The sequence below is a fragment of the Ambystoma mexicanum genome, chromosome 7q (genome assembly GCF_040938575.1).
Source record: "Ambystoma mexicanum isolate Mex_15411 chromosome 7q, UKY_AmexF1_1, whole genome shotgun sequence".
In the NCBI taxonomy this organism is placed as follows: domain Eukaryota; kingdom Metazoa; phylum Chordata; class Amphibia; order Caudata; family Ambystomatidae; genus Ambystoma; species Ambystoma mexicanum.
Genome location: NC_090941.1, coordinates 46,542,758 through 46,569,056, shown reverse-complemented (window position 1 = coordinate 46,569,056; position 26,299 = coordinate 46,542,758). Strand labels below are relative to the sequence as shown.

Below are 26,299 nucleotides of genomic sequence, written 5' to 3'. Positions count from 1 at the left end.
GAGATGTGGAGTCCAAAAGGACAGGGCGTGGCCTTATGAGATGGCAAAGACCCCTATAGAGAACTCATTAGGGTTATCGGACCCCAGAATGTGGGAGAATACCGCAGAGAAAAGAGAGGCAAAACTTGAAATCTCTAAACTGTTTAGAGAAAAGAGAGGTTAAACTGACACTCATCGATAATCTGTTAAAGGCTCTGCTGGGTGGCCAAATGAATATAAAAAACGTCAGCTCAGAGAGACCCTGGCCACTTTGACAGGAAGCATACTCGATGGGCAAAAATACACAAGGTCGTCTGGTTCTGACAAGCCCGCCCTGGAGGTGTTGGCCAGCTCTCCCCTATCAGCGGACTGGAGCAAAGCACAGCCGAGACCACGTCTGTCAGAGATGAGATGTTCCCCCCCGACAGAAAACCTGGGCATATCGCCAACTCTGGTCCAGGAGCACACCAGCAAGAATCCATGGAGATAGGGCTCGTAAACCAAGGCATATTGACAGCCTTGGAAGAGATTATACCGGGAGAGATGGGCAAGCTTGTTCAGGATAAAGAAGGTCCCATACGCCACCTTTTCCACGATCGAGGCGGTCTCGGTCTGATTTCAGATGGAAGGGCTTCAGGGCGTTTTTGTGGTTACCACGATAGAAAAAGCAAGCAACCGGACAGATCTCCCAGCTTGCAGACATGAAAACATCCGAGATCTTCTGCCCAAAGGGTTCTTCTTCTCATCCTCTCCTGGCTCCTCTAACCCAAAGAAATAATGAGGCTGTCTTCCCAATCCATCCATCGCCCGGTAGGGGGCAGAATCACTATATACCATCAGAGCTGGCATACCAACTTCAGAGGATTTGCGCCAAAAAAGGTAGAGAATCTTCCCAATAGTGTCACAAAAATGAATGGCAATGTACACAAGAACCATATCTAACAACATGGTTGAGGTCATACTGAACCATGGGTTAAGGCCACAAGTATCTAATGAAATTGAATATGGACAGTGGAATAATTACTGGCGGGCTGTTTATCCACAATCATGAAAATGTCACATTTTTAAAGTCATTTAAAACAACTGACTCAAATTAATTTTTCTCCCTTTTCCTTATATCTTTTCAAACCATAAATATCCAATTCACAGCTTAGTAGCAGGATTTGATAGCCAGCACCATAGTTCTGGTAATGTGTGTACATTTGCAATGCTCCTGTCTTGTGCACGAGCAGTGTTATGAGTAAGTCAAGTCTAGTGCCAAACTGCAGAGAAAAGGGATATCTTATAGGACATTGCTGTTGGCCTCGATTTCAAATGGTGCTGGAAAACACTGGGGTTCATTACAAGTTTGGAGGTAGCCATGTCGCTATTAATGCCATGGCTACCCCTTACCGCATACCGGGTCCGGGTTCCCTGAATGGGGAATTACCGGCCATTCTAACCTTGGAGGGAACCCCAAGTATTTCCCCATTCAGGGAACCCATCCCCATTCCCATTCAAGCCCCCATAGGGCTCAATGGCAATGGGGACCATGCTAACAACGGGCCCGTTACTAACGGGCCCGTTGTTGGCATGCTGGTCCTTTAGCGGCTCCCACTAAGGGCGCCTGGTAAAACCAGCCGCCCTTAGAGGGACCCGCTAAAGGACCTTGTAATGCGGCGGTAAGGGGTTACCGGCACCTTTACCGGCGGCATTAACCCCTTACCGCCAACCTTGTAATGACCCCACGCTGTACCAGCTAGAAAGGTTCTCCATCATGAGTATCCTCACCTGCATGTCTATTAATCAGTGTTGAGACTGATACAGGTGGCATAGTGATTGCTATAGACTTGTATTCAATCTAAAAAAATAAAAGAGAAAACCTATCTTCCCCTATATCCACAAGGGCCTCAACTGAAGTACTAATGGGTCTTGCAGGATGTTCTTGTAACTAAGAGTCCACTGTCATGTGTCAAACGTCCCTATCTCTGTACCTTACACTTTTAACTAAAATAAAGGTTGCACCAATGTTCTTGGTCCAGGAGAATGTCTCCCTCCACCTGGACTGGATGGCACAGTTCTGGTTGCAGGTTCCTCACTAGGGGGGAATTACTCCCTTCCCCTGGTGTTAATACTTCACAAACAAATGACTGTCGATCCTTTAAAACTCTGCATCAAAAAGTTCACTATTTCTTCATTCCAGTGGTAATGACTCCCTTACCCTTGATCATGGTTTTGATCCTCCTTGCAAGCTCAATTACCAGAAGAATGACTCCCTTCACCTGATATCTGGCTCTCACTGTTTTTCCCCACACAAAGCCAGGGGGAATGACTTCCTTCCCCTGGACTTCCTTTTCACTTGGTTTAACGATTCCACAATGCCAGTGGAATGACTCCCTTCCCATTGTCTTTCTTGGCTTGAGTTTAACAGTTCACAGCACCAGGGGGAATGACTCTCTTCGTCTGGCCTTTCTTTCACTTTGGTTTCACTGTTCAGCACTTGGTTTCACCCTTGGGTTTCTCAGAAATACAGTTAATGTATGTCCCCAGCTCCCTCTTTCCCTCCTACACTCTGGCCGCCCTTTATGGGCCCCCTCCTCTCACCCTCTTGTCAGGCAAAAAACCTTTGTGCCATCTTTGACTCCCCTCTCTCCTTCTCTCATCTCATCACAGACCTAGCCAAGAAGGTCCACTATCAGCTGCACCTCCTCAAAGGCATCCTCCCTTTCTTCACCTTCCCCCAGAAACTCAATGTCTCCAGTGCTCTGGTCCTCCATAGGCTTGACTACTGCAACAGCCTCTACCTCAGTCTTCCTTTATCCTCCCTTTTCCCCCTTCAACTAATCCAGAATAGGACTGCAAGGCTTATCCTTGGCCTCAAGCCCAGGGGCCGCATCTCTCCATCCCTATAATCTCTCCCTTGTCTCCTGGTTGCTGCTAGGATCAAGTTCATGACCCTCTGCATCATTCACAAGGTTTTCCGGGGCCTGGCACCCGCTACATCCAACTCTCACTCCATAAATACCTCCATGCTAGAGCCCTTCGGTTCTCTAGCTTCAACTCTCTGCAGATGAGACGCTTCTCTAAGCAGAGATTGGGAGGTAGATCTCTCTCCTCCGCAGGAGCCTCCCTCTGGATTGTCTCCCTGACCCTCTCAGGCTTCAGCCGGTTCTCCTTAAGTTCCGGAAGCTCCTCAAGACCCTCCTTTTCTCTTCTTCCTTCTCTCTCTCCCTTCCCTGCTAACTCCCCTGTCTGCTGCAGTGACTGGCTGCCTGGTTCCCTCTGAGTTCTACAGGGCACCAGCCGCCACACCCCACCCAATCCAACCCCCTCCTCGCACTTAGCATGTGGACCATCACCCCTTGCACCCCATGCAATTCCTGGCACTTGTTTCCTGGCCTCCCCTTAGCACTCGCCTACCCCCTGTGGCCCTCCTCCAGCTCCTTTCACTGGCATTCTCCCCTCTTTACCCTGCACTTCCCTAGCACTTCACATTTTGCATAGACTGGTATCCCACGCCCAAAAACTACTACAATCTTTGTCAGTTCTCATCATGTCTCTTCATAATTCTGCACCTCCTTTTCGTCTTGGTACCGGTCAATGGAGATATCCCTATGTAGTCCTTACTCTTCCTTGTCTCAGTGAATGTTGAGCTTCTCACCTTAGAGACATACATGGGAGTAGTAGACGGGTTACTTGGGTTCCTAGCGTAAGGAGGAGTGTAGGATGTGGAGTGAGAGTTATACCACATTCTCCCGAGATGTTCTCCCTGATCCCCAGAGGTGGAGTTTCTTCCCTTGAGCTCCTCCCGCTGAGAACCACCTCCTAGGGGACTATCGGGTAGCAGCCTCACCTCCCTGGCCTCATGGGACGCGACGCCTCCTCGACATCCCGGGATTCGTCACAGCCGTAAAAGGAACTGAACATGGCTTTCCTGGTGCCCAAATGTTTCATGAATCCTCAACCTGACCACCTGAAACAAGTAGTCTGTTTTACACTGTGAACACCTGTATGAAATGTTCTATTTTATTTTTATTTCTGTTTTTTTTTCATGTTACTGTTCTTTTTAAAGTGTTGTAGCATTCCAGCCAGCCAACAGAATATTCAATAGATGATCAATCTGAGCAAGTGTACCTTCTCTGGAGAGCTCTTGTTACAGGAATGTACCTTTTTACTTTTCACAAAATCAGTTTTGTGAATCGTGTGCACCAACTACCTGTTGATCAACCCGTCTGCATTCTTGGGTAGAGCAAAGTACCATTTGAAATAATCCTGCCAATGATTGATTAGTCCAGTACGGATGAAGAAAAACAAATAATATATATCTTTGTATTTTAGATTGAAGCAAAGGAAGGCTATGCACAAAGACAACACCTGTTGAAAGATATAGAAATGGTGCGAAGCAGAGAGACACACCTTAAGCAGCGGGTGGAAGCATTTGAACTGTAGGTGAAAACTATCACTGGAATTTCCTTTCAATATGAAGATGATCTGCTAAAATGTGTTCAATGTGTGCTTTTGGAATCCTTTCACTTCACATATTGCCTTTAAAGTCAGTTGTGAAATTGTAATGCCCAGTGAATAGTGTGGTGGTAACTAACATGATGTGACATCTTATGGCTAATGAATGAAACATCTTTTAAAGTTTTAGGCATGACTAATGCAGTGGATAGAAATGCTTGAGCCAACACCCAATTACATCCAAAACATGTTTCAGGTTCCTTGGCATAAGGGATATAGCTTACAGTAGTGGCTTGTGTAGGATTGCCCATTTTGGGGGATTAGGATCAAGAATAAAGATTAATGGCTGATCGCTTCTTTAATTTGATGGATTACCTGAAAAATGGACGTCGTGACCAGGGCAATTTCCACTGGTGAAGCAGTTTTAAGACTTTACATCCATCCCTTTATACATTCTTGACTTGGAAAGCATGCAATGAAATCAGTAATGTGCTAATCTATTTGATTGGTGGATTCAATTGACACCACTGCACCATCCTTAATCATTAGTCAAATACTGCATACCACTAAGAGTCTTGCTCAGTCTTGCCCTCTTTCCTCCATTCTTATAGGTGTCTTCCCATTGGGGCAGCAGAGGCATGTTTTTGTTTAGCAAAAGACCTACTAGTCTAAAATTTGACATTTTTGGGCATGGGCCAGCACAGGTGTTGTATGTCGCCCTGAAGCATGCCAGCCCCAACCACCAGCCATCCCTTCAACCCTTTCAATCCCTTTTTCCAAATGACTGGGCCGGCAGCTCAGCTTTGCGCCTTCCTTTTTTTTTTTTCTTCAAGATTTGTTGGGCTCCCAGCTTCCTTTCCTCCAGTTTGTGTTTCATAAAGGTAGGCTTTTCAGTTTGCAGGCCATGTGCATGGCACTACTTGGCACAGGGCCCACACTCGCAGTGCTTTGAGTGCTTAGGCCCGACCATGTGTGCTTTGTGATTCCCTTTCTTATCGGCATTGAAGGAGATGCTTGCCTGTTGGGAAGAGACCCTCCATGCTCTGCCTTCTGAACAACTATGGTGCTTTGTTGAGTACAATCATAAGGTAAGTGAGTCAGTAGTGTTTATAGCACTGGTCCTATGACCAAGGGCTCTTCAGATTCCTTTCACCAAACACCTACAAGGTCACGTCCAAAGAGCATTGCGCCTCATAGTTCCAGCAAGAGGTCCATTTCCACTACTCCTGGGTCTCGGCCTAAGGATAAAAAGCCTTTGCCAGGGTGCTCAGGCCTCTTAGCAGTTCAATGCCCTTACCTGTGCTCCCTCGACCGAGGAGGCTTTGGCAGCACTAAACCTGTTGCTTGAGCTGCTATTCAACTTGGTATATCATTCAATGCATAGAAATTGCAGAAGACTCCTTGGAGTATCCATGTTATCTGCTTTTTGTTGGACTCCGTCAATGCCATGGTGTTCCACACAGAGGAGATGCTGGGAGACATCGGACAGACGGTTAAGCTTTTTCCTTGCTAGGACCCATCTTGCAGCGTAGTGTTTTCAACTCCTGCTGGGGCTGATGGCTTTGTGTGCTCCAGCAGTACCCTTAGCCAGGTTGAGAATGAGATGCCTTCAGTTACTGGGGTTGTGCAGGAGCCTTGGGGTACTCCACAGTGTATGGTTGTGGGGTCGGCATTTGCTATGTTGAACACCTTCATAGCTCTGCCTTCCAGGAAGGAAGTAATCCAAGAGGCTGCTTGTTTAGAAAATTGGGCTGCCTGAGTGAGATGGGTAGTTAGTCTTGTGATCAACCAGATCAACTGCTGCCGATAGATCAAGAAGGAGGAGGAGGGCAGGTTTACCTTTGTCCATGATCTGGGAGATTTGTTTTTTTAGGTCTCGTAAGGCGGTTTCTGTTCCATGCCCTATACAGAATCCAGATTGTCTTTTGCCCAATATGGAATTGGATTCTATGTATAGTTGGATCTGGTTATGAGCTGCCTTATTCAAGATTTTCAGGAGGAACGGGACTGTAGTTATAGGCCTGTAGTTGTTGGGCTGAGCTGTGTCTAATGTTTTTATTTATTTAGAAGGGGGCGTACCCATGCTTCTTTGAGACTAGCAGGAACAGAGCCTGTTCTGAATGAAGCATTGAGGAAGGCAGTAACCACAGGGGCAAGGTCCTTGGCACATTCCTTGATAATTTTAGGGGGGCATATGTCTCCTTTGCAGAGAGATGGTTTGAGGTGTTTAATGAGATCGATGACCTCGGATTCAGTAGTGTCTCTAAAGAAGAATTGGGAATGGTGAGGATCGCTATGCTTTGCTCGTGTGAGTGGGTATCTCTTTTGGTTGGGGAGGGCTTTGCAATGGTCTTGAATTATTTTTTGGAGGAGGTCTATTTTGTTTAGTATCACAGACTGGATGCTTGCGCACCAAGTTTTGTCTTTGATGATCTCATCTGTGCTGGCAGGGGGTGTGACCAGCTCATTAAAGATTGTAAATATCTCTTTAGCTTGCAAATTGGCCTTGGAAATCCTGTCGTTAAAAGAGTTGGGGTCGGCTTTGGAGTGAGGCAGGGCTGTGTTCTAGCCCCAGTCTGTTCCTGCCTCTACATTAATGGCCTCTCAAAGGATTTGTTGACTATGTTGGAAGATTTTTTGGTACGAGGGGGTCGGGCATTTGCTGTGCTGGCTTACGCGGATGACACTGTATTGCTAGCCAGGACCCCGAGAGCACTGCAGACCTTGATTAATGCGTATGCAGCATTTATGAGCAATTTGGGGTTAAAAATGTACTCTAAAAAATCAGCTGTAATGGCATGCATGGGCAGAAAACGGGCAGCTGCAATGCGACCCATGATTTGTGCTGGAGAAGTTATCCCCAGGGTGAAGGTCTTTCATTACCTGGGGATTAGATTCTCAGAAGCCATTACGGGGAAGGCACACCTAACTAAGCAGTCCGCTAAAATGAGCCTACAAATAGGGGACATTTTTCGCTTCATGTCCCTTTGTGAGGGTCAACCGCTTGATGTGGTCTCTAAGATATATGTCACACAATGAAAGGCAGTTACATTATATGGGGCTCCATTGTGGGGTTTCCAGAAGGCTGGTGAGTTACAAGTCAAGGAGAATATATTTTTGAGATTATTGGGACTCCCTAACTCTTCAGCATGCACTGCTATTCATAGAGAACTGGGCCTGGAATTTTGGGAGGATCAGTGGGCATTGGCCCCTATACTCTTATGGGTTCGGTTATGGGCGAACGCTCGTGCCTCTTTGTCACTTCATCATTAGTTCTGTTATGGAGAGGACTGGGTGGCAAAACATTCTGTGGCTGGACTATATAGCAAAAGCCTTAGGAGAGGCCAATTTAAGTTTTCCTTTTCCTCCAGCAGCTCTCCTATCTAAACCAGAGGCAAATGGGTATAAACTTGTTCTGGGTGAAGCGTTTACCAAATTGCATGTAAAGATTAGCCGGCCCTTTGTGATTCAACCGTATTTAATCTGGGGTGTTCATAAAAGACCATTGGTTAATCACTCGGGCAAGTTTCGACTGTCTGCTCTTACGAGGTAACACTGTGAACTGGAAAGTTTATCCGGATTCCGCTGCCTGCCTGGTGTGTGGGTATAGTACTGAAAATTTGCCACATTTGTTAATATTTTGCCCGGGTTACTTCGGGATCTGGAGAGCGACATTATTTCCAGTTCTTAGGGAGTCTAAGATTCGCCATTACAGAGAAGCTATTTCATTCCTTTTGTGCAGACTCTGTTTTGGTTGCATGGGCATTACTTACCTATCTGAAAAGAGTGATGTATTTTAGAAAGGGGATAATAAAGATTCAGGGTGAGGAATGCCGTTGATCCCTATGTTGAGTGGTTTTGAACAGTGCATATTGTTTTTAGATATGTTGTAAATTGTATCAGTATGGGAAGTATATATAGTGTTTCTTGTGGATGCTCTTAAAGGATGGGTTTTATTCATTGTATGTATTATGTTGGTTTTATGTGTTTTATGGATTTTTGGAATCCGAAATAAACTTTCTTGACTTGACAAGAGTTATCAAAACAACTAAGGCACAGGAGAATGACTCCTTTCTCCTGTGGGCTGCTTCTCAGCAGGTTCACTTTAGTATTCGTCAGTAGTTATTAGTAACTACTTTTCTCGAATCGTATAGTTCAGATATCGGGTTATTCAAATTTTCAACAGTGACTTTCACACTTGGTTCCCCCTCTCTATTTTATTCTTCTCACTTGCGACCTTTGTTGTTTCTGCTCCCCTCTTCCCTAGGGCAATTTTGTTTTTTCCTTGTTCATTAAACTTGAGACCTTTTTTCTACTCCATGCCCAATCTTTTTCCTGTTGTCGCCAAGTAGGACTGTTCCACTTTTCTCCAACACTTGGTAGTTACTGGGACAAGTATGAGTGTTCCAGCAGTGATTTTCACTTGTTTGCACTGCCTGTCTTTTTCTGGGACGCGTATGAGTGTTCCAGTAATAATTGCCACTCTTACTGTGTATTTCCCCTACTCGACCCTTACTGGGACTAGTATGAATGTTCCACTCGTTATTTTCAGTTCCCCCACCCAGGTCTCCCACACTCCCGTTACCTTTCCGCCTCAGGGATCGTGTCACCGGGCTTGCAGTCTGCACAGGGCCTTCTTCAGTGTATGGCAGGTTGGCTTATTGTTTCCTCTTTGCTCAGCACACTCCGCTGTGCTTTCAGGTAAGTGGTCTCGGCATTGTTCAGTGGCTCCCAAGTCCACCGAGCTTCGGTCATGGCACCACTTCTCACTCAGTCGCTTCTTGGACCTTCTCTCAGTCCTTTGGCTTCTCCGATCTCAGATTCTCCTGAGCATAACATATCCGGTCTTGCTCGCCAGCTTTCTGTCTGCACCTGAAGCCGTGCGTTGCTGCCTCCTTCATCTCCGCTCTCACAGTGGATTTGGATTTCCCGGGCTTCTCACTTCCAGGTCTCCTCCTCTCCGACTTATGACGTGGCCGTGGGACTTCCCTGGTGGCGCGTTAACGTCTCTCTTCTATGTATTTACTCTAGTGGTTTTCTTCTTCTCAGTACTGAATAGGTATCCCTTTTCAGATTTACCGCAGGGTTCTACATGACGATAACAAATATCAGCTTGTTCTTTGTTTTCTTCTGGTAGGTGTTAGTAGTGACGGGTTATAGGTGGGTTGGCTTGGGAGTTCCTCATCGGAACGGGAGCCCTTGTCCCCACGGTGAGGTGCCGCTTGCCTCTACCCCTAAGAAGGATATTGCGTAGTGGGCTCACCTCTCTAGCCTCACAGGCTAATCCTGCGATTCGTCGCACCCTACTCTTCTGTGCTGATCCCCCGTCCGTGCTTAAACGTTTGGACCGGTAGTAACACCCAGCCCTGACCCGGCTCAAGGATCCTACTCTTGGAAAGTCTTCAGAATTGTCTGGAGGCCAACATGTGGACTGTAAGGAAATCATGGTGGCAACAAGTAATAGACACAAGTGATCACAGTTCAAGGGTGTTTATTGAACAATGAACGCACGGTGGAAAAACACCTTATCTAAACCTAAATCTAAGATGGGAGCAAGTGTCGACCATTAAATGAAAAATAAGGCAGTCCTACTGGCGTTGTCAAAATAAAAACGGCCTATACTAAGAAACCTATTGCCAAACTTCACAACTAATACAAAAATGGGTGTGGGATAGTTCTCAAGAAAAGAAAGAAGTGTTCTCATATCATATGTCAGTATTCAGTATTCAGTAGCCTGGGCCTTCCTTCCCCATGTTTTGGACACTGGGTAAGATGGGAGCTTAGAGCACAGTACAGACTTGGGCCTCTCCAGCAGACAGTTCAAATGGCAGTTCTCAGGACCGTTGATGGCCAATTCTCGTTTCCTTGAAAGTCTTTTGCCTTCGAGGACCTGACTTATTCAATGAACAAAACAAATACACAGTCTCTTTTCCATGGGCTTTGGGTGACGACTTTCACCCCGGGATTCCCCTCGTCTGGGCGCAAACCCCTGGAAAGTTCTTTAATGATATCCAGACCCCGGATAGCTATGTTTTCTCACTTTGGAGGGCCTCGCTTGTTCCAAAAATAAAGTTTCTTTAACAAATGAGTTTGTTTCCAATGTTCACTGGGTGATGGGTTCACCCCTAGGTCCCCCTCTCATGGACGCTGACCCTTCCTTACTTTCAACCTCCCTTCTCTGGGATCACTACGGCTTCTCCTTTGCTCACAAATCTTGATGTCTTTTCAAAACAGTTCTAGTGGACATCTCTGCGCCGGGCTCACTTTTGTCAACACACTGTTTCCTGAGACTTTAGACTTGCCCCCTACTCATTGACATCCCTTGGTCGGGCTCACTCTTGCCAACTTCACATTCGCTTGTATTAGCAGGATTCACTTCCATTGCTTTCTCTCAATGCAGGAGTCACTTACCTTGCTTTCACATAGTCTGCCGATCAAAGTCTTTCGATTGTAAAGGGATTTTACTAGACCTCCTGTATGACCACTTTGACCTCTTTTAGCGACTCTACTACGGTCTTCTGGTACCCGTAGTTTCGTTCAGTTAGGGATCGACGTGGTGTCGCTTTTCCCTCTGCAGCTGGTTTCCCCTTAACACTTCTTACAGTTCTTTTCACAGTTCATTAACTTGGTTCAAACTTGCCACTTTGTGCTTCCCATTCAACATAGCCCGGTTCTTATCGATTCTCCCCTCGACTCAACGGCTGGGATGAACCGCTTGGCTTTTCTTCTTCATTGGAGTCAAGGCCGGTACCACGGTCGCGGGAAATTCCCTCGCTCCTGCTTATCAGCATAGGCTTGCCCCGTATACCTTTGACATCTGCTACAAGACACTTGTGCTATTGTTTGCAGTTTTAGGCTCTCTTCCACGAAGGTTCTGCGGGCCTGGGATGAAAAGGGCATGGTCTCTTCTCTCCCCGCCACCCTCTTGATTCCTGCCGCCTTTCTCCTTCTCTTGAACTGCTGCGCCTGCGTAGCTGTGCTGTCTGCCGTGCTCACCTTTCTCGTACTGCGCTCTCTTGTTCCACCTTTTATCCCTGAGGGGAAAAGGAAGAGCCGTCAGGTGTGTGTGATTTGAGTCAATTGCCTGACTTTGCCTGACCCTCCTGTCAGGACATTTCGGGTAAACCGTCTTATTGCAAGTCCGTTGTAAACCCTTTCATGTCAGAAAGGGGAGGGGTTGGCGTGTCAGAATATCCTACGGGATAGGATAGGGCAGCAGTGCTATTATAAGAACGGGGTCGGTTGGTAGATTGAGAAGAACACAATTTGGAAGGTTTGTGAAATGGATGAAAACTACTGGGATTGTGAACAGAACATAGGGGGTGGTGGGAATTGTAATTGTGGGTCACTTTCGACTGGGAGTTCAGAAAATGACAATCCGAGGGATGGGATTGGTAGGGTTTGGGGGATAAATGGGAATAGCTAGGATCGTGAAATAAACAAGGGGGGATTGTGGGAACTATAGTATTTTACCTGAGCAGGTTGCGAGTACAGAAAATAATAATCAGAGGGACGGGAAGAAGAATGATTGGGAGTATTCGGATAGGGAACAGAAAAACAGGTTATTTGGAAAAGATGGTTTCTGAAGGCAGTGGGTTGTGTAATTGTTTCATCAGAGGTCGGAGGGGATGATTGATTCTTGTAAAGGAAGTTTATCGGATGGAAGGGAGGTCAAGTTGATACAGCCCATAAAAGCTTTGGGGACTTTGTCTTCCTCCTTTTTCTCCGGTGTAATACTGTGTCTCACCTGGGGCAATCTCTCGAGCAGAACACTGCATTCCCCCATCCAGGTGATTCCCTTTCGCTCTTTCGCCCCCAGGGCTGGGATCTGACCATGTCAAGCTTCCTTTGGCCACCTGAACAAGAGCTCCTCGGGGTTCGCTTGAGATAATACCCTCCGGTTTCTCACAATACCATCACAAAGACTCCAATTTATCGGAGCGATACTGGATACAACCTTGGGGAAAGCCTCGCCACCCGAGATGAGGGCTCCACACATTCTGCAGATGGTCACCAAATTCCAGTGCCCAGCGCCTCCCTTTGGATTGATTTATTACGCGCACCAGACAGAGTAAATCGTATTTGGGCGCAGATGAAAACTAAACGAAAATCCAGAAAGAAAAAGCAACAGAAGTTTTAATTAGATTAACTCCTTTTGTTATTTAAATAAGAAAGTTTTCAGTCTCTTCCTGAAGCGATCTAAAGATTTACACTTTCTGATTTCCAATGGAAGTTGATTCTGAACATTAGGGCCAAAGACTCTGAAACTTCTGACTCCTCTCGAGACACATTTTGTCACTGGAATACAGATCAGGAATTTATTCTCCGAGCACAGATTCCTTCTTGGATGGTATAGCATAATTTTATCAGCCAGGTAAGCAGGTGCAAGCCCTTTCAGGCATTTAAAAACTAAACAAGCCATGAATTTAATTCTGTCCTCCACCAGTGGAGGGATCGCCGCATTGATGATACATAGTCCCGTTTCCCCAGTGGAGGGATCGCCGCATTGATGATACATAGTCCCGTTTCCCGAGGTTTCCAATTACTCTGACTGCTGCGTTCTGCGCTCTTTGAAGTGTGTCCATTTGTTTTTAAGGGATTCCTGCTAGAAAGCTATTGCAGTAATACAGTTGGGGGTTAGTCATTGCCCCCACCACAATTGCCCTATCTTCCATCGGAATATAAGGGAGTACATTTTGTAATGATTGTAATGCAAAATGGACTGTTTTCACCTTTACTCCCACCTGAGTCTCACTGCCCAAGTTCTCCTGCCACCAGCAGCCTAGGTTTTTAACTTTTTTGGAATACTGCAATTGTTCCCCTAGGATCAAAGGGAAGGGGGCTTTGTCTCTCAAGCAGCATTTTGTCCTTTGGGCCAAACAATATAATTTCAGTCTTGGCTGCATTTAGCTGTAAATGGTTGTTAGTCATCCACTCGTTAAGTTCTTCCATGCACTGGTTAATTCTCTCAAAGGCATCCTCGCTATTCTGGGCTTCAATGTATATCTGCGCATCATCTGCATATGAGTGAAATTGCAAGCCATACTTCTTGAATATCTTCAAGACTGGGCGAAGATACAGATTGAAGATAAGAGGGGATAAGGAGGAACCCTGCGGTACCCCACATTCAAGCTCTACCGTTTGTGAGATGAAGCCATCCAATATTACCCTCCGAGATCTGTCTTTGAGGAGTGATTCAAACCATTTTACCACCTGTTTGGATGCTTTTCCCACATGCCCGATCCGTTGTGCCATTATCTGGTGATTCACGGTGTCAAAGGCTGCGGACAAATCTAGCATCAATAACACTGTTGATCCCCCCCCCGCTGTCTGCAGCTTCCAACAGATCATCATGTGCAGCCAGAAGGGCTGACTCTGTACCATGATTCGGGCGAAATCCCGATTTGAGATTGTCCAACAATTTCCCTTTATCTACAAATGCCTGGAATTGGGTACAAATCGCCTTTTACAGAAATTTTGTCGGTCACATCAAGTTGGCCACCAGCCGGTAATTCTTAATTATTTCCGGATCTAAGGTGGTTTTCTTTAACAGTGGCTTTACTAATGCTTTTTTCAGGGCTTTGGGAACTTGGGAGTCTTGTAGTGACTTATTCACAAAGGTCCTAATAAACGACATTAAGTCACTCGCTAAGCGTTTTGCAACATATGCCGGCATTCTGCATGAAAGGTCATTAGTAGGTTTCAGTTGACTCAGAAGAGTACGGATCATCTTTTCATCCACTATTTGGAACTGGAAGACTGCTTCTCCCTGTTTTATCTTCTCTTGTTCTTTTTCTTCCCCTACATTCTCCTCTAATTTAGGGGCCCTTCCCTCCTCTATATTCTTTAGTATGGTGACTATCTTTTCCTTGAAAAAGAGATTACATTTATCTGCCTGCTCCTGAAACGGGGCTGTATTCGTATCCACACAGACCGGCTTACTAAATCTTGAGCCCACCTCGAATACAGCCTTCGACTGGTTTCCGGCCTGCTTAATCTCTTTATGCAGATAATCCCGTTTTGCCAGAAACAGGGCAACTTTATACATTTTTAAAACTGCCTTTGCTCTATCGGCATCGTTATAAACCTTTGAGTGTCTCCAGGTATTGTTGGCTTTACAGAGTTGTTTCCGTAGCAGGGCAAGCTCAGCAGCGAACCAAGATTTGGATTTCTTAGTCTTTTTTTATTTGAAAGGGCATATTTATTGCAAATTTCTTCCAAAATCTCCATGCCTTTGTCAAAAAATTCTTCACAGGTCAATAGACGATCAATTTTATTCAGTTTCCCCTGTACCTCTCCCCCTGGGATTTTATCCAGGTCAGTCACAGAACGCCTCTCAAATGGTCTCTCCGGACTCAATGGTCCCAATTCTCAGGCCGAATGTCAGACCTTTAAGTTCCAAGCAGAGTCTCACAGGATCTTATGTGATGGGCCTGCAAGTACAACATTCTGAAGGGAGAACACTTGGCTACCATGGCCGGAGAGAACAGTAGTTAGGACGCCTCACTCATGGGGTGGGGAGCCCACGCCAATGACCTGACAATCAGCAGATGTTGGTCTCCATCGGAGTCCAAACTACACATCAACCTATTGGAGCTGAGGGCTAGCACCCTAGCGCTGAAGGCCTTCCTGCCCTCTGTACGGGGAAGGAATGTCCTGATAATGACGGACAACACAGTCGCCATGTACTATCTCAACAAGAGAGGAGGCGTAGGGTCACTACCACTGTGCACATGTCCATCTGCCCTCGAATGCGTCTTCCACAAAGAGAGAACCTTCTCTCGCGAGAGGAGGGCCTGGTTCTCCAGCAAGAGGTCAAGACACTCGACCTTCACGCATGGTTTCTGAGAAGTTGAGATATAAGGATTGGGACCTCCCGGATTGAAGGCCAGCAACAAAATCTTTGTACCGCTGCTGTTGGAACATGTTCAGCAGCTGGTGCAGGGACAAGAATATGGATCCTTTTTCTGTGTGATACACCTATGGTGCTATCTTTTTTTGTTACATTTAGCGAATCTGGAGCTCCAGATTGGAACAATTAAAGGTTATCTGGCAGCGCTTTCAATTTTTAAGCACTCTTCGGAGGAGTCGTATTTAAAAATCCCTCTGATAATTCAATTCATAAAGGGTCTTCCTAATGCATTTCCACCAATTCCATTCCAAGTCCCTGTATGGGATCTGTTAGGCAGAAACCTGTGCAGTTCCCTTGGGGAACACTGCAAAAGATTTAAGACTACAGGTATAGCAGTAAACCCACTTGGTAGCAGTCTGCACCACCCAGATTTACCTGGTAGCTGTGGCTGAGCAGTCAGACTTCCCTCAAGAAGAGTTAGGCAGTATGCAAAGTATACACAGTATGTACTCAGACACAATAGCACAAGCAAACACTGACCAGAGCTTGGTTTCAAAAGTATATAGTTATTTATTTTAAGAACACATAAGTTGAAAACACTCTAGCAAAGTATAGTAAAAACACTTAAAACACAGTTATAATGAAAGCAGTTTCAACCCTTACTCCTATCTAGACAACTCTAAGTTAACTCCACATAATTAAAACAGAGGTGAGCGCTTAACGTTAGATGACACTCTAGTAGGTTTAAGGAAGGGGTAAAAAGAAACAGAAATGGGTTAAACACACCACTCTAAGGTTCAGAACACTTGTAATAGGCTCAAAGAAGCACAAAGTCACAGGTGAGCAAAAGTCACTAGGCAGGGCCCACTCTTAGAGTAGCCGGAGCGAAAATGTGCCCAAGATCACACTGTTATTAGGGATTCAAAGTCTTGCAAAGAGTTAGAAAAGAGTTTAGAGTGGCTTAGAAGTTTTAGCCAGGGTATTCCAGGCACTCCCAGGTTCGAAAGCCGGGGGCTAAATCTACCCCGTACAGTCGGTGGCAAGAGAGGCCAGGCGGAACACGGTACCTTAAGCGGAAAGGATCCTCCAGCGGTGGCAGTTGTTCCAGGCAGTGGCAGCAAGGCTCGACGTCGGTCAGGGGAGAAGAAGTTCTCGCAGAAGAGCAGAAGAAGGAGGTCGTTGCACTGCCCGGGAAGAAACCAGCCGCGGAGTCCTCCGGTCAAAGGGTTGTACCGACTTTCGTGGTTGGGGTAAAAAGTGGTGGGGTTCCGGTTGCCGGGGTGCTTGGCACTGGCAAGGCGGCCACGAGATACCTCGAGAAGCGAAAAGAAGGCGAAAAACTGGTTGTCCCCACCAGTCAAGGGAAGGAGCCACTCCGTTAAGAGTTCTCCTCGGTCGTCGGGAAAAGTGGTGAGACGGTTCAGCAGGGCTCCACCGGGTGGTGTCGTCGAAGCAGGTCGGCTCAGCTCTTCCCTCGTCGGATTCTTGGTCCTGTGGCGACTTCTAAAGTTCCAGTCCCCAAAGCCCTGCTTTTATGCAGCAAACCCCCATTCACCCAGCCTAGCTGTCACTCAAACATGCTAAGTGGTGAGCCGGCCGGCTCACCACTTGGGCCAATCAGGACGGAGTGCGACTTGAGTTACCAAGGTAACTCAGTCCAGGGTGCCTAAATCCCCCTCCACCCCTCCTAAGTACCCCAGACAGAGTGGCACCACTTTGGAGGGCTTCTGTGGAGAAGCCCGCCAAAAGTGGGACAAAGGGCTCCACTTTGGGTCAGAGTTACAGAGGCGAACGCCAACGCCATTTTAGAATCAAGTTTTGGCAAAAAGTCCCAACCGGAGTTATAATAATAAATATATAAACCGGCGGTATGTTTAAGGCTACCGTAAATAAATAATTAAATGTGTTAGCCTAAAACAATGGGAAATCCCATAGGGAAATATTCGCGGTCGAATATAAAACGTAGTTTCCACTGCCACCAGCCAAAACTCGATCAGGGGGGACGGAGACGTGCCCCCTCGACTAACAGACCCTGGGGCAATCGAATTGCCCCAGCCAGTACGTCCACAATATGATGGTTTGTACTGGTTCTGTTCAGGATTCAAGACTAGCAAAGTCTTTGGTGACTTTACATGCCCTGGGAGACAGTAGTCAGTCCCAGGGTATGGAGTCTATGTTGGGGAGTCCCTAGGACACCCCTGGGTCACGGCACAGAGGGTGCTGTGTAACCCACATCACAAAAATACATGAGGCCCTATGGAGTAAAAGACCCCATAGCCCATTCAACACAAGGTTTAACCAAGAAAACACACTTCAACATGTCCAAGAGTGAGGGTAAAAGAGTCCCACTCTTGGCAGGAGAAAAAAGAAACCCCAGAAATCCAGCAAAGCTGCTGGGGGACTCACTAGGTAGGGAAATTCAGCCTGAACAGAGAATTCTCCCTAACACTCGCCCCCCCCAGACTAAGGGACAGGAGGATTTAATCCACTCCTGGATGAACCTCATACCTCTAGTCGATGATATACATCCTAGAGAGTCCATCAGCATTTTGATGGTGACACCCTGACCTGTGCTCAATGGTGAAATCAAACCCTTGCAGGCAGATTGACCATCTCAATAGTTTTGGATTTTCCCCTTTTCATTTGCATTAACCATCTCAAGGGTTGGTGGTCAGTCTGAATAACAAAAGTAGAACCATACAAGTATGGCCTAAACTTCTTCAGTGCCCACACAATAGCAAAGCATTCTCTTTCGATAGTTGCCCACCTTGTCTCAGGATCCTTCAGTTTTCTACTGATGAAGCAAATGGGGTGCTCCCTACCCTTCTCATCCAGTTGGCTTAGAACTGCACCTATACCTACATTGGAAGCATCAGTTTGTACAATGAAAGGTTGGTGGTAGTCAGGAGCTCTCAAGACTGGAGCTTGGCAAAGAGCTCTCTTCAGTTTTTCAAAGGCCTGATTGCACTCCTCATTCCATTTTACCTTTTTAGGGAATTTGGGAGAGGAGATTACATTCAGTGGAGAAGCTATGGTCCCATAGTTCTCAATGAAATTCCTGTAATATCCAGTGAGGCCTAGAAAAGCTCTCACTTGGGTTTGAGTAGTTGGTGTTGTCCAATTTTGCACAGCTTCAATCTTGCTGGGCAAAGGCCTTATTTCTCCACCTCCTACCTCATGTCCAAGGTAGACCACTTTACTTTGACCAATCTGGCACTTACTGGCTTTGATTGTCAAATGGGCCTGTTCCAGAGCCTGCAACACATGTCCTAGGTGGGTCACATGTTCTTCCCAGGAGTGGCTGAAGACTGCAATGTCATCCAAGTATGCCATGCAGAAGTCTTCCATCCCAGCCAGAACCTGGTTCACCATCCTTTGGAATGTGGCAGGTGCGTTTTTTAGTCCAAAAGGCATGACCTTAAACTGGTACAAGCCAACTGGGGTTGAAAATGCAGTTTTCTCCTTGGCATGGTCTGTCAGGGCTATTTGCCAATAGCCTGACGTCAGGTCAAATGTGCTGAGGTACTTGGCTGCACCAAGTTTATCCACCAACTCATCTGTCCTGGGCAAAGGGTGGGCATCAGTCTTGGTGACTGCATTTAGAGCTCTATAGTCCACACAGAATCTCAAGTCTTTGGATCCTGCCTTTGGTACTAACACAACTGGGCTAGACCATGGACTAGTAGAGGGCTCTATTACCCCGAGATCAAGCATCTTCTTGACCTCTCCTTTGATGTGGGTTCTGACATGTTCTGACATTCTGTATCCTCTGCTTTTGACTGGCAGACAGTCACCAGTGAGTATCTCATGCTGACCCCAAGGGGTCAAGCCTGGTGACAGTGAGAACAGGGAGGCAAACTGATTTAACATAGAATTGCACTCCTCTTGTTGCTCAGGTGTCAGGTCTGAAGAGAGATTGACTCCTTCAACTTTTTCGTCTAAAGGCACACCTCTGAGGAGATCAGGGAGAGATTCACTCTCTTCTTCCTCTGCAGCTGAAGCTAGAAGCAAGGCTCCTACACCAGGTCTGGAGATGTATGCTTTTAGTCGGTTGGTGTGGAAGACTCTAGGAGCTTCCCTGGGTCTGCCCAGATCCACCAGATAGTTGACCTCTCCAAGTTTTCCCACAATCTTGAAGGGTCCCATCCATTTGTCTTGCAAGGCCCTCTGCCTTGTTGGGAGCATAACGAGAACTAGCTGGTCTTGAGTAAACTCAACCATGTTAGCCTTCTGGTCGTGCCAATGTTTGACCAGAGCTTGACCAGCTTTCAAGTTGTCACTTGCTTCTGCCATCATGTGTGACATTCTCCTCCGGAGACCTATCACATAGTCAGTCACTCTGACTGGCTTGAGGGGAGGAGCACCTTCCAATCCCTCCTTAATCAGGGCCAATGGACCTCTGACTGGATGGCCATAGAGAAGCTCAAAGGGAGAATAACCTACTCCCTCCTGAGGGACTTCTCTATAAGCAAAGAGAAGGCATGGCAGTAGAAGGTCCCACTTTTTCTTAAGGGGTTCTTCTAAAGCACCTATCATGCTCTTCATGGTTCTGTTAAACCTTTCAACCAACCCGTTTGTCTGAGGGTGGTAAGCGGTTGAGAACTTGTAGGTAACTCCACAGGTTTTCCACATGGCTTTCATGTAGTGGGACATAAAGTTTGACCCTCTGTCAGAGATTACCTCCTTAGGAAACCCAACCCTGGTAAAAATACCGAGGAGGGCCTTAGCCACAGCCGGAGCTGTAACAGTCCTCATAGGAATTGCCTCAGGGTACCTAGTAGCATGGTCTACTACAACAAGGATAAACCTGTTGCCTGAGGAGGTTGGAGGATCAAGGGGACCAACAATATCAATCCCTACCCTCTCAAATGGGACTCCCACAACTGGGAGAGGCACTAAAGGTGCCACATTCTTGGAACCAACCTTACCAGAAGTCTGGCAGGTATGGCAGCTCTTACAATATCTATCTACTTCAGCCCCCATCTTTGGCCAATAAAAGTAGAGTGAGAGCCTTTCCTTGGTCTTCTTGAAACTCAAGTGACCAGCCAAAGGTATCTCATGGGCTAGTTGTAAGAACTGTTGTCTGTTCTCTTGTGGGACTACAAGGCGTTTGTAGTCTCCAGGTTCAGACTCAGTGGGTTCACTGTAGAAGAGGCCATCTTCCCAGTGTAACCTATACTTCCCAGGCTCTTGCCCATCAGCTTGAGAAGCTGCCTGGTGGCGGAGACCCTCCAGAGTTGGACATTCTCTTTGCCCCTTACGAAAAGCTGCCCTGCTAGGCCCACCTTCTGCCAGTAAAGACTGCAGCTCAGGATGGTCCTCAGGGTCCAAATCTCCAATAAGGTTGGGGCCTCCTTCTAGCTCTTCCTCAGAGTCTAGCTCAACCACACAGGGTGGTACCTCCCTCTCAGCCTCAGCTGGAGGTGGAGTTACAGGTGTAACTTTGGACAACCTAGGGGAAGTCCTTGTTGGAAGCACTGGGGTGCTTGCTGCTGGCTTTTTCCTAGGAGTCTTGGGTTGCCCCTTTGCTCCTGCTCTGGTAGTTACTGCAGTAAGTTGCTCCAGTGGGAGAGGAGTGATTTCTGTCATCTCCTGAGATAACCCTCTCAGGGTTTTCTCTCTTGCAGGTTTTGTGAGTTCCTGTAACCTTTTGCTAGGGGGTCTGGGGGTATGAGATACAACTCCAAGAGCTTTGAGGTCATTACCCAACAGAACCCTACCTGGCACTTCACATTGTACACTGACAGGTATTTTTACAGCCATATCATTACATTGGATGAGAACTGGTAACTGGGGACACATCTGCACAGGCCCACCAGCTAACTTGGTGAGGCATTTGGGTGCCTTAGCAACATCCTCTGCCTTGAAAAATGATTCATCCACCACAGTTATGCTGGCTCCAGTGTCCCTAATGGCAGGAGTCTCCTGACCATTCACCTGGACACTGTCCTTATAATACTCTTTAGTATTATCTGGGATAGAGTTATAGACATCTAAATTCTGTTGTTCCCACAACCCCAGAGAGACTAAAGAAACACTAGCTGAGACTCCAGTGGGTTCATCAGCTAGTAATAGAAAGTTTCCACTTGCCATATGTACTTCCTCTTCTGGAGCGAAGGCTAAGGAGGCAAGCTGGACCCCTGAAGGTTTACCCTTACATCTGGGATCTCCTTTCACATGGTCAGTAGCCTTACAAACAAAGCATGAGCCAAAGGCTCGCTGGAATGGAGGCTTGGTCTGACCTCCTTCTGGTCTGGGACCAGGAGGTACACTAGCCTGATTTGGTTTCCCTGGTGGCTTACCCTTATAGTTTTGTTTGGGGCCCTCTTTGGAATTTGTAGTATTAGAATTCTCTTTAGAGTCCTTTTTAGACTGTTTCTCCCCATCCTTCTTCTGAGTGGCCCCAGAATCCTTGTGAGTGGCCCTGTTGGCAACCCACAAGTCGGCAGCCTTAGCTAGTTTCCGGGAATCCAATTCCCTGGAATCAGCCAAGTGTTGTCTGAGCTCAGGAGAGCAGGCATCATAAATAGTCTCCAACATAAACAAATTCTTCATACCTTCATAAGTGTTCACCTTGTAACCCTTAATCCATCCCTCTAAGTTTTTCAAACATTCATTCACCCAGGTAGCCCAAGGGGTACCATCATGCTTTTTGAGGCTCCTAAACCTCTTAAGATACTGGGAAGGGGTTTTCCCAAACCTAGCTATCAAAGCTAGTTTCACACATTCATAGTCCTTCCTATCCTCCTCCCCCATCTCCATTACCACATCAGTTGCAACAGGGGGAAGCCTAGAGAACAACCAGGTGAGTAAGTCATTTCCTGTGATGTTCTGGAGCCCATGATTATATTCAAACAGAGACAACCAATCCAACACATCCAACTTAGGCTCATACATACCAACCAATTCTTTAGGCATCCGGGGTCTTTTAGGACTGGAACTTCTAGGGGAGCCAGAGAGAGAAGCATTCTCAACAGATAATTTCTTCATTTCTAAGTCATACTTGAGCTCCATTTCCCTTAGCCTTAGTTCTTTGTCAGTTTGAGCATTAAGTTTCTTATACTCCAATTCTAGTTTCATTTTCTCCAGTTCAAAGTATTGAGGACTAAATGTGGGACCTGGTAAAGGTCCAGTAGGTACAGCAGGTAGAGCAGGCAGAGGCCTAGGGGGGACAGTCACAACAGCCTCACCCTCCTCTTCTGACTCTTCCTCAGAATCATCAACATTTTGCTCCATGTTAATTTCAATACTGTCATCTACAGTTACTGGAGTGGTAGGTTCCTCTGAACCATCACCCAGGCTTTGGTTAGCTAACAATCTTTCAATCAGCTCCATTTTCTTGCCCTTAGTCAGGAGATCCTTATGTTTACAGAGCACTCTTAAGCAATCAGCAGTTTTGGCTGCAAGGGACTCTTGACTATAGCTTTCTATAACTGACATGTTAGAGGATTACTTTTACAGTGCTAAGCTTTGTGGTTAGTTGCACTAAGGTATCTAAAGCACAATAAAATGTATACTCAATACAAATCCCACCGCTGTACACCAGTGTTAGGCAGAAACCTGTGCAGTTCCCTTGGGGAACACTGCAAAAGATTTAAGACTACAGGTATAGCAGTAAACCCACTTGGTAGCAGTCTGCACCACCCAGATTTACCTGGTAGCTGTGGCTGAGCAGTCAGACTTCCCTCAAGAAGAGTTAGGCAGTATGCAAAGTATACACAGTATGTACTCAGACACAATAGCACAAGCAAACACTGACCAGAGCTTGGTTTCAAAAGTATATAGTTATTTATTTTAAGAACACATAAGTTGAAAACACTCTAGCAAAGTATAGTAAAAACACTTAAAACACAGTTATAATGAAAGCAGTTTCAACCCTTACTCCTATCTAGACAACTCTAAGTTAACTCCACATAATTAAAACAGAGGTGAGCGCTTAACGTTAGATGACACTCTAGTAGGTTTAAGGAAGGGGTAAAAAGAAACAGAAATGGGTTAAACACACCACTCTAAGGTTCAGAACACTTGTAATAGGCTCAAAGAAGCACAAGGTCACAGGTGAGCAAAAGTCACTAGGCAGGGCCCACTCTTAGAGTAGCCGGAGCGAAAATGTGCCCAAGATCACACTGTTATTAGGGATTCAAAGTCTTGCAAAGAGTTAGAAAAGAGTTTAGAGTGGCTTAGAAGTTTTAGCCAGGGTATTCCAGGCACTCCCAGGTTCGAAAGCCGGGGGCTAAATCTACCCCGTACAGTCGGTGGCAAGGGAGGCCAGGCGGAACACGGTACCTTAAGCGGAAAGGATCCTCCAGCGGTGGCAGTTGTTCCAGGCAGTGGCAGCAAGGCTCGACGTCGGTCAGGGGAGAAGAAGTTCTCGCAGAAGAGCAGAAGAAGGAGGTCGTTGCACTGCCCGGGAAGAAACCAGCCGCGGAGTCCTCCGGTCAAAGGGTTGTACCGACTTTCGTGGTTGGGGTAAAAAGTGGTGGGGTTCCGGTTGCCGGGGTGCTTGGCACTGGCAAGGCGGCCACGAGATACCTCGAGAAGCGAAAAGAAGGCGAAAAACTGGTTGTCCCCACCAGTCAAGGGAAGGAGCCACTCCGTTAAGAGTTCTCCTCGGTCGTCGGGAAAAGTGGTGAGACGGTTCAGCAGGGCTCCACCGGGTGGTGTCGTCGAAGCAGGTCGGCTCAGCTCTTCCCTCGTCGGATTCTTGGTCCTGTGGCGACTTCTAAAGTTCCAGTCCCCAAAGCCCTGCTTTTATGCAGCAAACCCCCATTCACCCAGCCTAGCTGTCACTCAAACATGCTAAGTGGTGAGCCGGCCGGCTCACCACTTGGGCCAATCAGGACGGAGTGCGACTTGAGTTACCAAGGTAACTCAGTCCAGGGTGCCTAAATCCCCCTCCACCCCTCCTAAGTACCCCAGACAGAGTGGCACCACTTTGGAGGGCTTCTGTGGAGAAGCCCGCCAAAAGTGGGACAAAGGGCTCCACTTTGGGTCAGAGTTACAGAGGCGAACGCCAATGCCATTTTAGAATCAAGTTTTGGCAAAAAGTCCCAACCGGAGTTATAATAATAAATATATAAACCGGCGGTATGTTTAAGGCTACCGTAAATAAATAATTAAATGTGTTAGCCTAAAACAATGGGAAATCCCATAGGGAAATATTCGCGGTCGAATATAAAACGTAGTTTCCACTGCCACCAGCCAAAACTCGATCAGGGGGGACGGAGACGTGCCCCCTCGACTAACAGACCCTGGGGCAATCGAATTGCCCCAGCCAGTACGTCCACAATATGATGGTTTGTACTGGTTCTGTTCAGGATTCAAGACTAGCAAAGTCTTTGGTGACTTTACATGCCCTGGGAGACAGTAGTCAGTCCCAGGGTATGGAGTCTATGTTGGGGAGTCCCTAGGACACCCCTGGGTCACGGCACAGAGGGTGCTGTGTAACCCACATCACAAAAATACATGAGGCCCTATGGAGTAAAAGACCCCATAGCCCATTCAACACAAGGTTTAACCAAGAAAACACACTTCAACATGTCCAAGAGTGAGGGTAAAAGAGTCCCACTCTTGGCAGGAGAAAAAAAGAAACCCCAGAAATCCAGCAAAGCTGCTGGGGGACTCACTAGGTAGGGAAATTCAGCCTAAACAGAGAATTCTCCCTAACAGGATCTCAACCTGGTGTTAACATTTCTAACATGCATTCCCTTTGAACCAATACGTTCATGCCCATTAAGACTGTTAACTTTAAAAAACTGTCTTGCTAACCGCAATGACGTCAGCTCGCAGGGTAAGCGAGTTGCAGGCACTTTCCTGTAAGCTCCCATACACTGTTTTCTATAAAGGCAAGGTTGTTCTCAAGGTGAAAGCTTCTTTTGGACCAAAAGTAGTCTCTGACTTCCACTTGTCACAAAAAAAAAATATTTTGAATGGACTGTGTCCTCCCACGTATTCCTCATCTTTGATATTGGATATCCAGCTTCAGCTGCTTTGGAAAATAAATTTCGGCAGAGGGTGCTGTGCATTGATGGCATCGACTTGATGTCCCTCGAGGGCCTCCATCTGGAGGATAATGTCATCAAAGACCTATAGAGCACGTGTAGCGCCCGTTGACTTCAGTTCTGTTTTTCCGCAAATGCTACCGCTTCGAGAAATACAGCATGCTCCTTTACTTCATACAACTTCATTACTTCGAGAAATCAAGTATGTCTTCTTCATCGACACCAACTACCCCAAAGACCGGGTTCAAGAAGTGTCGAGGTTGCGGGTCGAAAATGTCATTGACCGATCCACACCGTATATGTTTATGGTGCCTCAGGGTGGAGCATAACACCTCAGACTGCTCCAAGTGCCTGTCGATTACAGGATAGGCCTTGAATGAAGGAAAGGGGAAATTGACGATAGGGTGAAACCCCAAATCATCTGCCCCGACCAAAAGCCTTCGACCGACGAGTCAAGAGGCGACTCTCCTCGGAGGAAGAAAGTTAAGAGGTTGAGATCAAGAAGTGGCTCCCACCACTCCTCATCGTCATTGAAGAAGTCCAAGAAGTGGGACCATAGGTCCCCTTCGACTTGATCATCGGACGCTTCCCCTTAGAGGATATCTTGCCCCAAAAAAGAAATCCACTCAAGCCGAGTGGGAGGCTTTCAGAGCAGAGATGATAAAAATATTTGAAAAGCAAAAACCGCCAAGCCGTACTCCTACCGTGCCTTTCAAAGAAGCCGGAAAAGAAAGGGCTTGACCCAAATCCCAGGCGCCCTTGAGCCCAGGCCAAAGGCCTGATCCACATCGGGAGCCGGCGAATCCTCGATCCAATGACGACGCCGAAGGTATCAACACCAGCTGCGCCATCATTGCCAGCTGCGCCATCAACGTCAAACGCCCAATCAAAACCTATGGTGCCAATGAAAAAAGTTTTGATGACTCTTCCAGCGTTTAATCCATTATTCATTAAGCCCTTGATGCTTTAAGGCTTATGTGCCTTTATCAAGAAGGGGCTATTTGAAGTCCCTTAACTCAATATATGA

The 26,299-nt window shown here is 46.7% G+C and overlaps 1 protein-coding gene across 3 annotated transcripts in view; it reads left to right on the top strand.

Moving 5' to 3' along the window:
* OFD1 (OFD1 centriole and centriolar satellite protein) overlaps positions 1–26,299 on the top strand; it is a 1,295,367-nt gene that overhangs the window by 430,607 nt on the left and 838,461 nt on the right. For all 3 annotated transcript variants that reach the window (XM_069640569.1, XM_069640570.1, XM_069640572.1), the window contains one exon: positions 4,297–4,403. In XM_069640569.1, coding sequence (XP_069496670.1) covers positions 4,297–4,403 — 107 coding nt within the window. The remainder of the gene's footprint in view (positions 1–4,296; positions 4,404–26,299) is intronic.